The sequence below is a fragment of the Ailuropoda melanoleuca genome, chromosome 1, assembly GCF_002007445.2.
Source record: "Ailuropoda melanoleuca isolate Jingjing chromosome 1, ASM200744v2, whole genome shotgun sequence".
Taxonomy (NCBI): Eukaryota; Metazoa; Chordata; class Mammalia; order Carnivora; family Ursidae; genus Ailuropoda; species Ailuropoda melanoleuca.
In genome coordinates, this window is record NC_048218.1 from 163,875,616 (window position 1) to 163,890,488 (window position 14,873).

At 42.3% G+C, this 14,873-nt stretch overlaps 1 protein-coding gene across 4 annotated transcripts in view; it reads left to right on the plus strand.

The window, feature by feature from the left end:
* The window catches only part of SNX10 (sorting nexin 10), a 66,361-nt gene that overhangs the window by 48,401 nt on the left and 3,087 nt on the right, over positions 1 to 14,873 (plus strand). For all 4 annotated transcript variants that reach the window (XM_034669473.1, XM_034669487.1, XM_034669481.1 and 1 more), the window contains 3 exons: positions 6,045 to 6,131; positions 10,097 to 10,197; positions 10,619 to 10,717. In XM_034669473.1, coding sequence (XP_034525364.1) covers positions 6,045 to 6,131; positions 10,097 to 10,197; positions 10,619 to 10,717 — 287 coding nt within the window. The remainder of the gene's footprint in view (positions 1 to 6,044; positions 6,132 to 10,096; positions 10,198 to 10,618; positions 10,718 to 14,873) is intronic.

Consider the following 14,873-nt stretch of genomic DNA (forward strand, 5'->3'; position numbering starts at 1 on the left):
CAGCCTATTAGCCATTTGGCTTTGGGCCAGTTGCTCAAGCTTTAGAAGCCTCACTTTCCTTACCTGTATAATGGGATGATAATATTATTGACCCTTTAGGATTGTTGTAAAGATTAAAGAGAGAAACATGTGTAAAACACTTGTCACAGTGCCCTATTCAATACAGTTATTTTTATTGTTAATTTCATCTCCTATCCTGGCTAAGGAAAAGAAAGAAGACAAGGTAGACAGATAAATGGGCGAAGGTTGAACCTGGAGTGGTGGGGGTGGGGGGCAGGGTGCATTGAAATCAAAGAGCGATTATTATAAGAGAACACAGGAATTAGATTTTTCAAAGAGTCTAGCAGTCTCTCTTTCTTCAGAAGCCTTTTCCCACATGGAGAACACTAGGGATCAGTTAGTTTAAATTTTTAATTCTGCTCTGCCTGGCTTCTTCCTTCATACTAGGTATAGTCATTAGGCCCAAGAAGTCATTAAAGTGTTTAATAAGGTTATTAAATTGACTAACTGCTGCTACTGAAGCAATTTTCGTAGGAAATCCATATGATTGTAGGTATGGAACTCGGAGCTGTCCTCTGTGGCTGACAGGCTGTCAACATTCCTTTGAAGGATTGTGGGCAGCATCGTGAGAGAGGCGTCTAATTAAGAGATTATACGTGAACCTTGGCTTCCTGGGTGTGCTATTCATAGCTGGAAGCGTGGCGGAACTTCACTAATTCCTACTAATTGCGGAGTGGGGGAGGGGAGGCCCATCTGAATTATAGAATATTTTAAAATAAATGTACTTTGATTACTTTCGAGTACATATTTTAACTCCAACTAGGCAAACAAATTGTTGTCTGGTACAGGTCTTAGGGGACCCAAGTTACTGAAGCTATCAGAATGATTTTCAATTATTTCTATGTAAATAGGTGCTTCCGGAGTTCTTCAGGGTGCTCGAACATGGTTTGCTCTCATAGATCTTAAACATTGCTCATGCAGCCATATGCTGTTAATTGGCACACCCTTAGAGGAAGGGGTTTGTTAAATTAAGATAAACTTTAGACCAGCTGCTAAATAACTTATCGTTAATTCACGGAGCCCAAGAACCCAAGTGGATGAGGATTTCATTTCAATTGAAGTTTGATCCCTTTTTTTTCCTGAAGGCAGGTCATTCATTCCTGCAGGCATTCAGTTATTCATTAAGTGATATTAGTGGAAGGCACTGGCTGGGCCAGGCACTCCCGTCCTGCGCTCCCCTGAAGGAGCTCTGCATCGGGTTGAGGAGGCCAGAGTGCATTAGGCCACCCAGTGGGCTGTGGTGGAGGGAACGTGCCGAGGGGGTGCCCGGAGGCCGGAGGGGCTCGGAGGAGGATCAGGTTAATCAGACTGGGTCAATCAGAAGATTGCCAGAGACTGAGTTGCATTTTTCAAAAATGAATTGGAGTTCGCAGAAAATGAAGGCAAGAGGAAGATGATGACGAAGAAGAAAGCACAAAGTGGGGGGAGGGGAGGGACAGCAGTCCAGGCAGAGGGAACAGTATGTGCAAAGGCACGGAGGTGTGAACTGGCATGTCGTGTAGCAGGACCTTTGTTTAACCCTTGGGGATGAGTAGAGTGAAAATCATGAAGGACTGTGTTGTGCTAGTGAAGGAGTCTGAACTTGATCTTGAAGGTTAGGGGACAGGTTTTGAAGGACTTTCAGCAGGAAAATGACATCACCAGGTGTGTGCTTTGGGGCCATTCTTGTCTTGGTGTGGGGGATGAATTGGGTACAGGCCCAGAGATCAATCAGCAGCCCATGCATTAACGTTGGACAAGTGGTCCTTGAACCAAAGCAGTTGCAGGGGGAATAGAGTTGTGGGGAGGGGGGTTCAAAAGGGTGAATCTTGAGACCTTGGTCGGCATGGATTTGGGAGGTGAGTCAGAGAAGTCTGGGGTAACTGGGTTTCTGGTGGGTGTGCTGGAAATGAAATGGGGAGCAGGATGGTGTGGCAAGGATGTGGACTCTGCTCATGGGACCTCGAGGGAAGGGGCTGAGTATGCATCTGGGGAGATGCCTGGACTGGGACAGAGATGGAATCCTCAGCTCATGCTGGTGCTCGAAGCCATATGTTCAGATGAGATCATCCTGGAAGGGCAACAGGGTATGAAGAACAGCAGCCGGGGCTGGCACTCGGGGCCACGGCAGTGCTTAAGAGCGGGAGGAAGGAAGAGCTCACCATCCACAAAGAATAGTGGTATTAGCACTCCCACCAGTTCAAGACTTTGAAGATTGAAAACATATTTGGAGCCTTAGCACCATAGTTAACTTTGAGTGCGCATTTAAAATGCATTGCTGTTCTTAGAAGACTGGTTTTTCCCCAGCATAGTTCTGGAAGATGTACTCAACATTCCCTTCGCTATATAAAGATTAGACTTAATGAGTAATAATAATAGTAGAGTCTGAGAATTCCAACCCAGTGAGATGAAGAAAAGACTTTTTAACTGTAATTTGTCGTTATGCTGTCCATTCCTTCTGCAAAGATTATGAGGGGCTTGCTCTGAGCAAGTGTTATGAAATCTTCAGGTCAGTCTGTGTTTTGCTGAGAAATTACAGTGTTAGAGTGTTTGCTGCTGAGTTCTTAAATTAATAGTTTGTGCTTTAAAAATACATACAGTTGGTTTAGATTAATTGCTTATTGCCAATGTCTTGTGGGAAGGTCTCAATGCTTTGGGTTTATAATCATTTTCCTTTCTATGTAATAATATATGTAATAATACCTTACATTCACGTAGCACTGAAACATTTTTTTTTAAGGGAGAGCACAAACAATGGGTGGGGGTACGGGGGAGGGGCAGAGGGAGAGAGAGAGAATCTTAAGCAGGTTGAGCAGGCTCCATGCGCAGTGAGGAGCCTGACACGGGGCTCGATCTCACCATCCTGAGATCATGACCTGAGTGAAAACCAAGAATCTGACGCTTAACCGACTGAGCCACTAGGTGCCCCTACCTTCACGGAGCACTTAATGAAAAGCTTCCCAGCATTTCACCAGTGTTTTTTAATTTGATATTCCTAACAAAGAGCTGAGATAGGTTGGAACAGGCGTTATTCCCATTTTCCAGATGTGGAAACAGAGGCTCAGTGCATAAGTTCATAATTTAGAAAGTGGGTAAACCAGCATGTATCCCTAGTCTTGTGACCATAAGTCAGTGCTGTCTCCCTGAAGGGGGACATGTTACTCAAAGCTTACATGTTCACAGTTGGGCAGCAGCAAGCAAATGAGGGGGGAGCCCTGATTTTTTTCAGAACTTTTGTCATTGCTACCATCATCAATTAATAGTATATTGAGTGGTCGGGGGTTTGTGACACTGGAGTAACTGTAGGGTTTAGTTCAGAATCTTTTTTTTTTTTTTAATCACAAGTTTGTAGCACATTGACGAGTGGGTTTCCTTTTCTTTTCACTTTGGTCTAATCTGTGTAAGGGCCCACAATTTCAGTAACAGGGACATGTCTTCTGCTGTTGACATAGAACATTCAGCCGTCGGAAATACTTAATTTCCCTCTTGGTATATTCAAGAACTCCTGTCTCTCCAGTGGAAAAATGGAGCTGCTGGCACCCTGTGAGGGCGCGTGGCTCCCGTGTGACCTGATGACTAGGTGCCTCTGGCTCGCGGGGCGGGAAGGGGTGGCGCAGGATAACCTTGGCTGCTGTTCTCAGCCTTCTGCCTTGCTCAGTGTGGGCTCCACCGACCTCTCCATTAGGCACAGTGGTGACCAGGGCCCACGCTGCTTTTAGGGGCCCGTGAAAATGTTTTAATTTCTTTTAAAATTGGAAAAATAAAATGCGCTTTTAGATCAAAGTGAAAGTTTTATTATGTAGCATTAATATATTCATCTTCCTGTCCATGTAGTCATAAAGTAGGATTTTTACTATTTTTCTGTGGCAGAAAGGGCCCATGAAGGCAAAAGTACCCAGGGCCCAGGAAAGTCAGAAGGCAGCCCTGCGTGTATGTGTGAGTGGGGGATTTGGAAAGATAAGTGTGGTCTACTCTGAACTCTGGTCTTCTCTTCCTAACCTGTTTGACCTTCTGTTCATGGATTTGTTCATTCCTTCTAAGAACTCTGGGTGTGCGCAGAGTACTCCGGGGGAAATGAGTTACACACACACACACACACACACACACACACGTTGACAGGAGACCAAGGTGAAATGTGCACAGACTAAGGCATCTTGCCGGATTTTGTTCCAGTTTCCATCTCTGGGCAGCTTCCCTTAGGCTCTAATGTGCTTTTGAGAAATGATGGCCAAAAATGTCTAGAGCAGTATCACTATATTGTTACCTTGTTTTTATTATCCATCTTCTAAATGACTTTAAAAATACATAATGAAAAGATTTTAAAGTAAGACTTTGAAGAAGATTAACTCATAATCCCCGTACCCTGGGGGCAGGCAGTGGGGCAGAAGTCTCAAATCCAAGAACAAAGTGTATGTTGCCTTAGAACGTGACAGGATAGGTTGCAAAAGGGAATGTGGACTGGTTTTTTTTTTTTTTTTTTTTGCCTTTAAAAAAAAAATCCTCTGTACTGAAAAATTCTCATTTTATGATCTGTGTAACAGAATGGAGGTGCTTTGTCCAGAAAACACCATAATCTCTCTTTTGCTTCTGCTCTAGAGCGTTCATAGCCTGCCTCGAAGATGTGCCAAAACCAGGCAGTAACAAATGCCTGAAATTTCAGCTTTGATGCCCTGTTTTTTATACAAAAAGTTAAAATATTTAAAATTAAATTAGGGGTGCCTGGCTGGCTCAGTTGGTAGACCATGCAACTCGTGATCTTGGGGTTCTGAGTTCAAGCCCCATGTTGGGTGTATAATGATTATTTAATAATAAAATCTTTAAAAAAAATTCAATGTGCCTAGCTGGCTCGGTCAGTGTGGATCATGCAGCTCTCGATCTTGGGGTTATTGGGTTTGAGCCACATGCTGGGTATAGAGATTACTTAAGTAAAATCTTTCGGGGCGCCTGGGTGGCTCAGTTGGTTAAGTGTCTGACTCTTGATTTTGGCTCAGGTCATGATATCAGGGTCGAGTGGGGGAGGATTGACCCCACGGGGAGTGGGGGGGTTTCTGTGCTCAGCAGGGAGTCTGCTTCTCCCTCTCCCTCTGTTCCTCCCCACACCCCCGCTCATGTTCTCTTTCTCTCGCACTCATACTCTCTCTCAAATAAATAAAATCTTTAAATAAAATAAAGTAATTCAATTCGTTTAGCAAATTTATGATCACCAAGCGAATAAATTATACTTTAAAATTTATTATGCCAAACATAATTGTTTGTTGTACATGCTTTCATATTTTTAAACTAAGCTTATTCAGTAAAGAGCACTTTTTGGGAAGTATTGTGTTTTAAACTTTATCCTGTATTTCCAATTCTTACTATCTTTAAAAAGGAACAAGATGATCTGCCATGAGTTTTTTTTAACACTGCTAACTTTTACCTGTAACAGGAGGTTATTATAAGGATGAAATAATTTACTATATGGGAAAATATATTTTAAAAATAGAAAAGTATTGGGTAAAAGGTATTCATCTTTCTGTTAATAAGTTATTGTTTCTTCTTCTCATGAAGCTTGGCTACCTGCACAAAGTCATTTTCATCTCCCATTGCTTGCTTTTCACATGACCTTCGCTCCTCCTTTATATTTTGTCCTAGAGAGTGATTTGGTTTTCATGTAGAGAGATGAAGCAAGTAAGAAATGGCTGCTTCTAAGATTTGAGAAAAATCTGAACGTTTTTCATGATTAAAAATGAAAAAAAATGAGTACACTTTCTTATCATCCTAGAACCTGTAAGACTCCCAAGAAGGGCACCCAGCTTGGTTTTGCGTTATTTTAAAAATTCCATTTGTGGCAAAAGTGCTTTTGGACTTCCTGTGGTGCCTGATTCATTAGCTTTACTTCTTGTTTTTTAAAGAATTCACGACCACAGCTCATTTCAGTTTTGTTTTGGTACCATCACTTCCCTCTGCTCTTTGCAGCTCTGCTTGTGATTCTGAAACACATCTCTCTGTTTATGATGCCCTTACAGGAGTTTGTAAGCGTCTGGGTTCGAGATCCTCGGATTCAGAAAGAGGACTTCTGGCATTCTTATATTGACTATGAGATATGCATCCATGTAAGTATGCAGTCAGTAGTCTACAGAGATCATAGTAATTTTGAGGTGGGATACATCTGATGGGACACTCTGTTATACTTAAAATTGAGATGTGTGAAGATTTTCCTAACTCAACTGAATTCGAGTGATTAGAAGTAATGCCTGTATCTCAAACGAAGTAGTCAGACGGCTCCTAAAGGTGGAAAATTACCCACTTGAGTTCCTTATTGCACCTTTGCTAATATTAATATTTTAATGTTTATTGCCTTCATGTATGAATGTGTGAATACATCTGAAATTCACGGTTAAAGAGTATTTATAGCTGATTGGTGGTATTTCTTCATCATCTGTTATAGCATATTTCTGGGTAATATATTGCCTGATAAATCTTAGGTTTTGAGAGGATATAGAGCTCTCTGGAAAACTGATGTGCGGTGGTTTTATAAATAGAATAAGAAAGTGGGAAATGAACGTGTGCAATTATTTTTGCCTTAGTCTAGATTCCGAGTAATTAACGTAAGTAAAGAACTAGAAATGATGCACTTTATTTGGAAATAATACTTTATTATGATCTCTTGAGTAATGTTATGTGGTGTGTGGCCTTCTGTGATCATCTCAAACAAGGGTCAACAAACTTTTTGTAAAGAGTCAGGTAGTAAATCTCTTCAGCTTTGTGGGCCATACATTCTCTCTGGAAACTACTCAGTTCCACTGTGGTAGGGCGAAAGCAGCCATATATAGTACATAAATGAATACATGTGATTGTGTTCCAATAAAACTTTATTTGCAAAGACAAGCGGCAGGCTGGGTGTGTCCCACAGGTTATAGTTTATTGGCCCCTGATCATGAGGGTAGTCACTTTCCCCATCTGATTTAGTCCAGAATTCTCTTGGGAGCATAGAAATAGACTCAGATTTTGTCTGTGACTATATAGTTCAAATGAAGTAAAATTTAGCCACCTTTAATTTTCCCATTATAAGTAGTTAAATTGGTATATTGGAACCCCAAGCATCAGCCATAAAACTTTTTTTCTCCTTTCTTCCCCCCCTTTTTTTTCCAAGTTCCCCCAACTTAAAAAATGAAGTAAAAACTCAGGACTGCTTTTTTTTTCTTTTAAGAACCCCTTTCTTGTTGATTGTGTTTAAGGCCACGGCCAGGGTATGCCTTGTATTTGATTTTGCTTTGGTTTTACTCATAAAGTCACACCAGATATTCATTCTGTGTGGAAAACTATAACATGAGTTTGTAAGACTAAGCATTTGAAAATGAAATGAAATTCTTTAGTTACCTTTTTAACTTCCTCTAAAAAACGTGTGGATCCTTATCACACTTTATGGTAGACATGAAATTTAATTATTCTCAGGGAGTTAATGAAAGCATAGATTTTTCTCTGCTACATAAATAGCGTGAGATAAATTCAGAAATGTCTGTCTTGTGCCAGAAATGATAGGTTCCACAAATATTATTTGATGGTGTTGTGGCATTTCTCTGAAATGCTAATAAATTGACAATGTATAAATCTTCTGGGCTTGGTAGATAGCAGAGATAAGCAAATAGATTTAGAGGAGCTTAATAAACTAGTGATCTCAGTATAGTCTGGTCCTAACTGTCCATACCTGTTTATGATGAGGAATGGATGGGGGTGGAGGCTGGAGAGCTCTCGTCAGCCTCACTCAGATGCTAGGCCCATAGAGCGTTGCAGGTAGAGAAGCTGGTGGTTAACCCATATAAACTAACCTCGAGGGAAATGATGCCAGGTGACTCTGAAATCTTAGCATTATTTGGAATTTTAAACTAGTGGACAGTATATACTCTCCTGGCCTTGTCCTGCAGATGAAGGACTTACAGATGGACCTTTGGTGTAGGTACCAGACAGATCTCCAGTTGACAGCCATGTTATTGACATCCACAGTAATTGGGAACAGAGAAATGAAAGGGGGTTGAAAGGGACTCAGCCCGTACCTGAGATGTCAGGAGTCCTTGCAGTGGCCTGGCCCTCCCTCGGGAGGGAGCACTGAGAAGGTGTCTGCCCAGGCCTTGTTAGGGCACCGTTCTGGTGGAGACGGCTTGCTTCCTTAGTCCCCGAGGGTTACATTAGAGCAAGGCCCTGGTGTGCTTTGACATCCACACATGGAATGTAATTGTGCCTCAAACCCCATCTGGTGGGTTTTGCTGCCATATTGTCAAAGGTGACGGGGTTTAAACTTATAGCTACTTCGCAGGCAAATGTCTTAACCTCTCTGCCTTCTGAAGTTTTCTGAACCTCATCGCGCTCAGGAGTAGCAGGAACTGTGCCTTACGTTTCACAGGAACAGTGTAAGAACTCGGACACAAAATCACTTCCATTTGCCAAGGAAAACGACTGCTGGGTGCTTATCAAGTGGTAGAGTAATAACAGTTTTGAAAGAATATAAATCTTGGGGGCAAACAATTTTCTCATTTGGCAATGCAAAGATTATGAAATAGAATTTTGAAATAAGTAGAATAGAGATCTCCTTACAAAACCAGTCGACACGTTTTTGCCAGTCTCTTGTTTACACAAAGGAGAAAGGAGAAACACCCGTATTTACCAGTCTTGGGTTTACCTGAAGGAGAAGCATTGCCGTTTGGCTTAGGATGGGGGCCCCGTCGTAGGTGGCTTTTTCGAAATCTGCCTTAAAGTAGCTGTAAAGAAACCAACATCTATCTAATCATACTATTAATAGATAACATTTGCCCAGGTACTTATGAAACACGTATGTACTCCTTCAGCCCCGCTTTAGATCCGGCAAACTGGTGTCTGAGTGACCTGCTCTGTGGCAGAGCCGGGACTGCCACGCGGGTTCCCCACACAGATGCTTGTCCCTCTGCTCCACACACCTCACTCTGCTTTGCACATCCGGTAGAGAAGGAGAATGCTGTTCTTTTGTTTAAAAGTGATTTCAGGACACCCCAGTGACCCTCTGCACCTGGAGGTCGAAGGACAAAGAGCTCCCCAGCGTCTAGACAGACAGCCCAGCCCAGACTTCCCCCTGGGCTGTGTGGGCCCCCCCATGGGGGCCGGTACGGATGCTGTGGTGGACACAACCTCTCCTCCACACGGTCAGCCCCAACCCCCACCTCGGATATCTCGATCACAGCCTCGGACAACCGGGATTACACAGTGGAGAATCCCATCTGCATGGGCATGTCTGCCTTGGTCCTGACGGTTCTCAGGGTGCTGCTGCTTCCAGCTCAGCACAGGCAGAGAAGATCCCCCCACAAGATGCAGACAGGAGATAAACTTGAGAGAGAGAAGACCCACCATTCAGCAAGTTAGAACATTAGAAGTAAAACTGATGATACCAATAGGTTCTGGAAGAAAATCTGGGCGTAAGTTAGGGAAACAGTCTACGGAGAATGTTCAGGGTATAAACATGGTTTGGGTGCAGAAAAAGGCCTAGGTTGGTGCTGTAGCAGCTCTTTTGCAATTACACTGTGGTGATTTCACCACCCCCCCCCAAAGTGATTTTAGGATGCCTGGTGATTTGTGTGATCCGTACTGACGGCCATACCAAGGATGTGATGGCTTCTTGCGGTGTCATGTCAAGGGCTGTAAGAAGGGGTCTCTAATTCCCAAAGGCTTCTGCAGGTACAGGGATGGATGGATGGTGTTAATATGGAAGGGATGACCCTGAATTTTTATTGGTCATTTAGACTTCAGGATTTAATTTTTATGATTCATCTTTGAAAGCAGCTCTAAGAGGTGTACAGGAGGCCCCCTCAGGGCTCAGGGAGTGGCGGGGTCATGCCTTGACGCAGGACGACACTGCCCATCGATGTCATCCCAGCTCTCTTCACCGATGTCCTGTTGGTGGGTTTTGTGCAAGATGGGAGTCTAGCATAAATGCAGATGTCTTTTTGGTTTTTAAAAATCCTCTTAGAAATGAATATGGGTGCACACAGTGAGTTAGAGATGTAAGAAAAAAATATTTTTTCCCCTCAAATGTTTCTTTTTCTTTAAACAGACCAATAGCATGTGTTTTACCATGAAAACATCCTGTGTGCGAAGAAGATACAGAGAATTTGTGTGGCTAAGGCAGAGACTTCAAAGTAATGCATTGCTGGTGTAAGTGATTTAAATAAGTGATATTGAGGAGACTTTATTATTACAGTCAACATTTTAAAATGTGTGCATTAAGATACATAATATATGAGGGATTTTATAGGCTTTCTTCTGGATTGCAATATATAGCTTTAGTTTTGTGGCTACTGCATCTGAATTCAAAATCTACCACTTGAATTTCCCCACCTTGATGAGTATTGACCACGGAAGGCCTCAAAAATGTTTAAAAATGGGTTTTCTTTAAGTTAATTAATTTTCTCATACCCTTATATAACTATAATATATGTGCCATGTAATTTATATACAACTATGTGATAGTTGCACGATCATTCTCACACATAATTTGCTTTCGCTTTGAGGGATTTCTTTCACTAAACCACCTTGATTTGCTGATTAAAGAAAATTTTTTTTTCTTTCTCCTAAGACAACTGCCAGAACTTCCGTCTAAAAACCTGTTTTTCAACATGAATAATCGCCAGCATGTAGATCAGCGTCGTCAGGGTTTGGAAGATTTCCTCAGAAAGTAAGTGCACAGAAACTCTTGTGGCCAGACAGTTGTGAGCAAAGTGCTTTGCAAGAGTCAAGTGTCCTATCATTATGTGGGGGACAGGATCGCCGTTCTGAAATGCTAATGAGATACTCTAGAGCCTGGCTCCGTAGTTCATTTCCTATATTAGCGCGCCATCTTGTGGCTCACATCATATGGTGCACATCCGGGACCACATCTTCTGGAAGGAAAACAATGAGCTAATTGAGTCAGATAATAAATCTCTGCACCGTCCCTGAAGCTTTTAAAGCGGAGCCAAATTACTTGGGAGTTTAGCTGACAAAAGTAATACTTGCCAGGAGGTAAACGTGCTATATTACAAAAGTACTTCTTAAAAACTGTCTTTATTTACAACATTTAGGATTGACAGACCAGGCGGCTCCACGATGGGCTGCTAGTGAATACTTTTCTGGGCTCTTCTAAAGAAAGCGTTTCACTGTACTCTTTGGAGGGAATGTGTATGAGGGAGTGTTTATTGGTGTTTCAATAGTCTGGCTTATTAACTCTGGATTGCTTGGTGATGACAGGTACAGTAGTTAAAGTGACTTGAATTTGCACTACTGTAATTTCTCTTTTTTCCCCACTCTGGAATGCTAGAATACCCATCCCATGAAACAGCACGTTCTTTGCACTCAGACGCTGAGGCCGGACTTCCTGGGTTCAAATCTTGGTTGGCTCTGCACTTATTTATTAGCTGGGGGCTGGGCAAGTCTTTTACGTCCTCTGGGCATGCGTTTTTCCATCTCTAAAGTGGGATTAATAATGGTATGTACTTTGTAAAGTTGTTGAGAGGATTAAGTGAGTTAATGAAGGTAAAGCACCCACATCAGTTTGGCATGTAGTGTGTGGTATTGGCCATTATTATTTTAATCCACTTAGACATGAAATAGCTTTGAGCTAATTTTTCTAACTTCCTGTTTTATAGATCTGGAAATAGGCTGAGTCCTATGACTACTAGTTAGTGGCAGGGCCCAGTTTCCTAAAGCTCCCTTTCTTTTTCTACTGACTTCAGGATCCGAAGTAATCTCCTTTTGAGTTCACTGCGTGGTACCTTAGAGCTAGCCTGAAATAATATACTGCCTTCTCCCCATATGGCTCACCCATAAAGGGTTTGGATATTAAGTATGCACATGAATATTAATATTTATTTCCATTAGGTTGATATAGTGTCTTTCCTTGGAAGGGGTCATGGAGACATACAGAAACAACCGAGATTATAAATTAAGGGAGAGCCAGAAAGGAAAAAGAAGCCAGAGGAATAAAAATGACAAGAGACCAGAAGAACCCATTAAGTGAGTCAAGTCCTCAGGAACCATTACAGTGGTATTCTTTTGGATGTCACAGGCATGAAAGAACAAAGGCCTGGTCAAGTTTTTTCTGCCCATTCCCTTTGGAGACAGCTCTGATTTTAATTGTTGTCTCTCTGAGACCCAGGTGGCTGATGGCGTCTCCCTTAAGATGTGGCCCATGAGTCCAGGTTTGCCAAGCGGCCTGTCAGTGCAGATGCTGCTCGGGGAAGCCACACACTGGCCGTTGGCAGTGAGGCCTGGACGGGGACAGCCAAATCCTGCAGTCCCCGTCAGCACTGGGAAGCTGCTTGTCTTCCCTAGAGAAGTCTCCTTACTGGAGGTCAAAGGCCGGCATGTGTCTCTGTATTTATATTGTGAGTTAAGCACGGGGCACGTGTTTTCAACCAGGAATCACTTCCCTGTTCTGAAAATGACCTTTCCTTCCACAGTTGATCTACCAGATTAATGACAGAGTGAGGTCACTCGGCTGCAGAGCAACATTTTGCAAACCGTGCCGTTTGGCTGCTTGCAGACATCCTAGGGAAGGGAGCCTGGATCAGGAGCTTGAGGAGCTGGGTTCCAGGTCTCCCGTGGATCGCAGCTCCGGAATTTTTTGTGGCTATCCGACCTTGGAAAAGTCCCTTAATCCTTGTGTGCCTCAGATTGCTATAAAGGGTGCGATCATGTAACACAGGTGCTGCTTGACTCGTTGGTTGTGTCGTTAAGACGACACATTGGGAAGGACACTGAAAATCTATTTATTGAGTGTCTACTCGGGGCCAAGCTGGGTCCTGGGAAAATAGGACCACACACAATGGACACAAATCCTTATCCTCTTGAAGCTTCCGCTCTAGTGGGAGAGTCCTGTATCCACATCAGGGGATAGCTAGGTTCATGAAAATTGGATCTGGACGGTCACCCAGAAGTCCAGTCACGGAGCAGACACCAAGTTCTCGTGTGTGGTATTTGTTCCACTATTGTATGTGAACGTTAGTGTCCAAGCTGATGGGTTTCACATTAAAGATGAAAGCTGGGGCTTCTACATGGTTTGAACCTGAAGGATGCGAGGAGTCTGTACTACCACACGGCTGGACTCAAGCCTGACCTAAATGGCCGCTCCTGAGCCTCCTCACCGTGCGTTCTGCGCCCCTCACATTCTGATGCGTAGCGCTCCTGTTCTCTGTCCAGTTTGTGTAGGAGTCGCAACCTTGTGGGTCTTTGCCCCTGGGATCCCCTCAAGCCAAGCCCACTTTGGGAAGCTGGATATGGCGGGCAGCTCGGCCGTCGGCCATCTTGGCACCGTGTCCTGATCCCAGCGTGACCCCCCAAGGCCCCACTGGCTACCGGTTAAGGAAAGTCACTACCAATAGCCTGCACTTTGTTTTTTTTGTAGAGCACCTTTAGGAACTTGAGAGGGAAGACACCCCAGCATTAAAACGTGAAATATGCTTGTGTTGTAGATTTTTAGCATGTATTTTTAAAAATCTGGTTTTTATGGAGGTTTTGAAGTTATGAACCGAGAACACTATATACGTTCAAACCCTTTGAAACCAAAATGCTGCTGTCTCTGCGCATATGTGTGTTTATAAGTATATATGTTTTTTCATCTTGAGGTAAAATTATACATCTTTAATAACAAAGTACATATCCAGGCCAGTCTTTATAAAGGAATTGGGAAGTTGTTTCTTTGACTAGGTGCCAAATAATAAGTTATACGATTTATTGAACACTTGCTCTGTGTTTAGCTTTTTACATGTTTTATCTCCATTCCTACAATAACATTAGGAATTGGGTATCATCTTGATTTTATAGACAAGGAAATTATAGAAAAGGTGGAGGCATCATATTAATTCCAGGAACTGGCAAGTTTATAATTAGTAGAACTCTTAAATGCTAGCTAAATTTGGTCAGTATGATTGTGACATTTTTCAGATATATTCATTTTCTCTCAATCTTGGCTATAATCAGCCTTTTAGTTTCCCCCCCCCCAGCTAATTATAAATTGTAAGTCACTTCTACTAATAGTTATGGAAAAAGAAAGTTATAGACTAAAATTATAAACTGTTGGCAAGTCACCAACTGTAAACATGGCAGTCCTGCTAATTTATGTTTGATTCATACCACGGATGGGAACCAGCTTTCCTTCTTTACAGAATTCATCCCATTAATATAACTACTGTACCTTACAGTGTAGACATTTGTATTACAGTTTTATATTTCTTTTTTTTTTTTTTTTTTTTTTTTTTTAAAANCCTGAGCCGAAGGCAGACGCTTAACCGCTGTGCCACCCAGGCGCCCCTACAGTTTTATATTTCTTAAAAATTTAAGGAATATTATAGTTTTTTACAAAAGGATACCATGGAAACACTAATTTTACACACACACACACACACACACACACACACACACTTCTTTATGTCTTTGTGTTCAATAGAGGGCACCATAGCACAGATCATGAATGTCTTCAGTGAAGATTTGTAGGTTTTATTTTTTTTCCTCATGGTAAGAGGTAAACAGGCTGAATTAATTTTTTTTTCCTATGTCCCACTGCTAACCTTCTACACTCTATACACATATGTATATATCCTTATATTGGGTTCAGTAGACAGGGCATCCTTAGTTAGGATTAAGTGGTTTTGCATAGCTATATATTGTTCCCAACTGATCCAGTATATAATACACCTAATAAAATCACATTGAGGAAAACCAGATTTTCAACTATGTCCAATTCAAGGGAAAAACAGGATTTGCTTTGTTTAGTTTAAAGTTGTTTTTGGAGGGGCGCCTGGGTGGCACAGCGGTTAAGCATCTGCCTTCAGCTCAGGGCGTGATCCCGGCGTTAT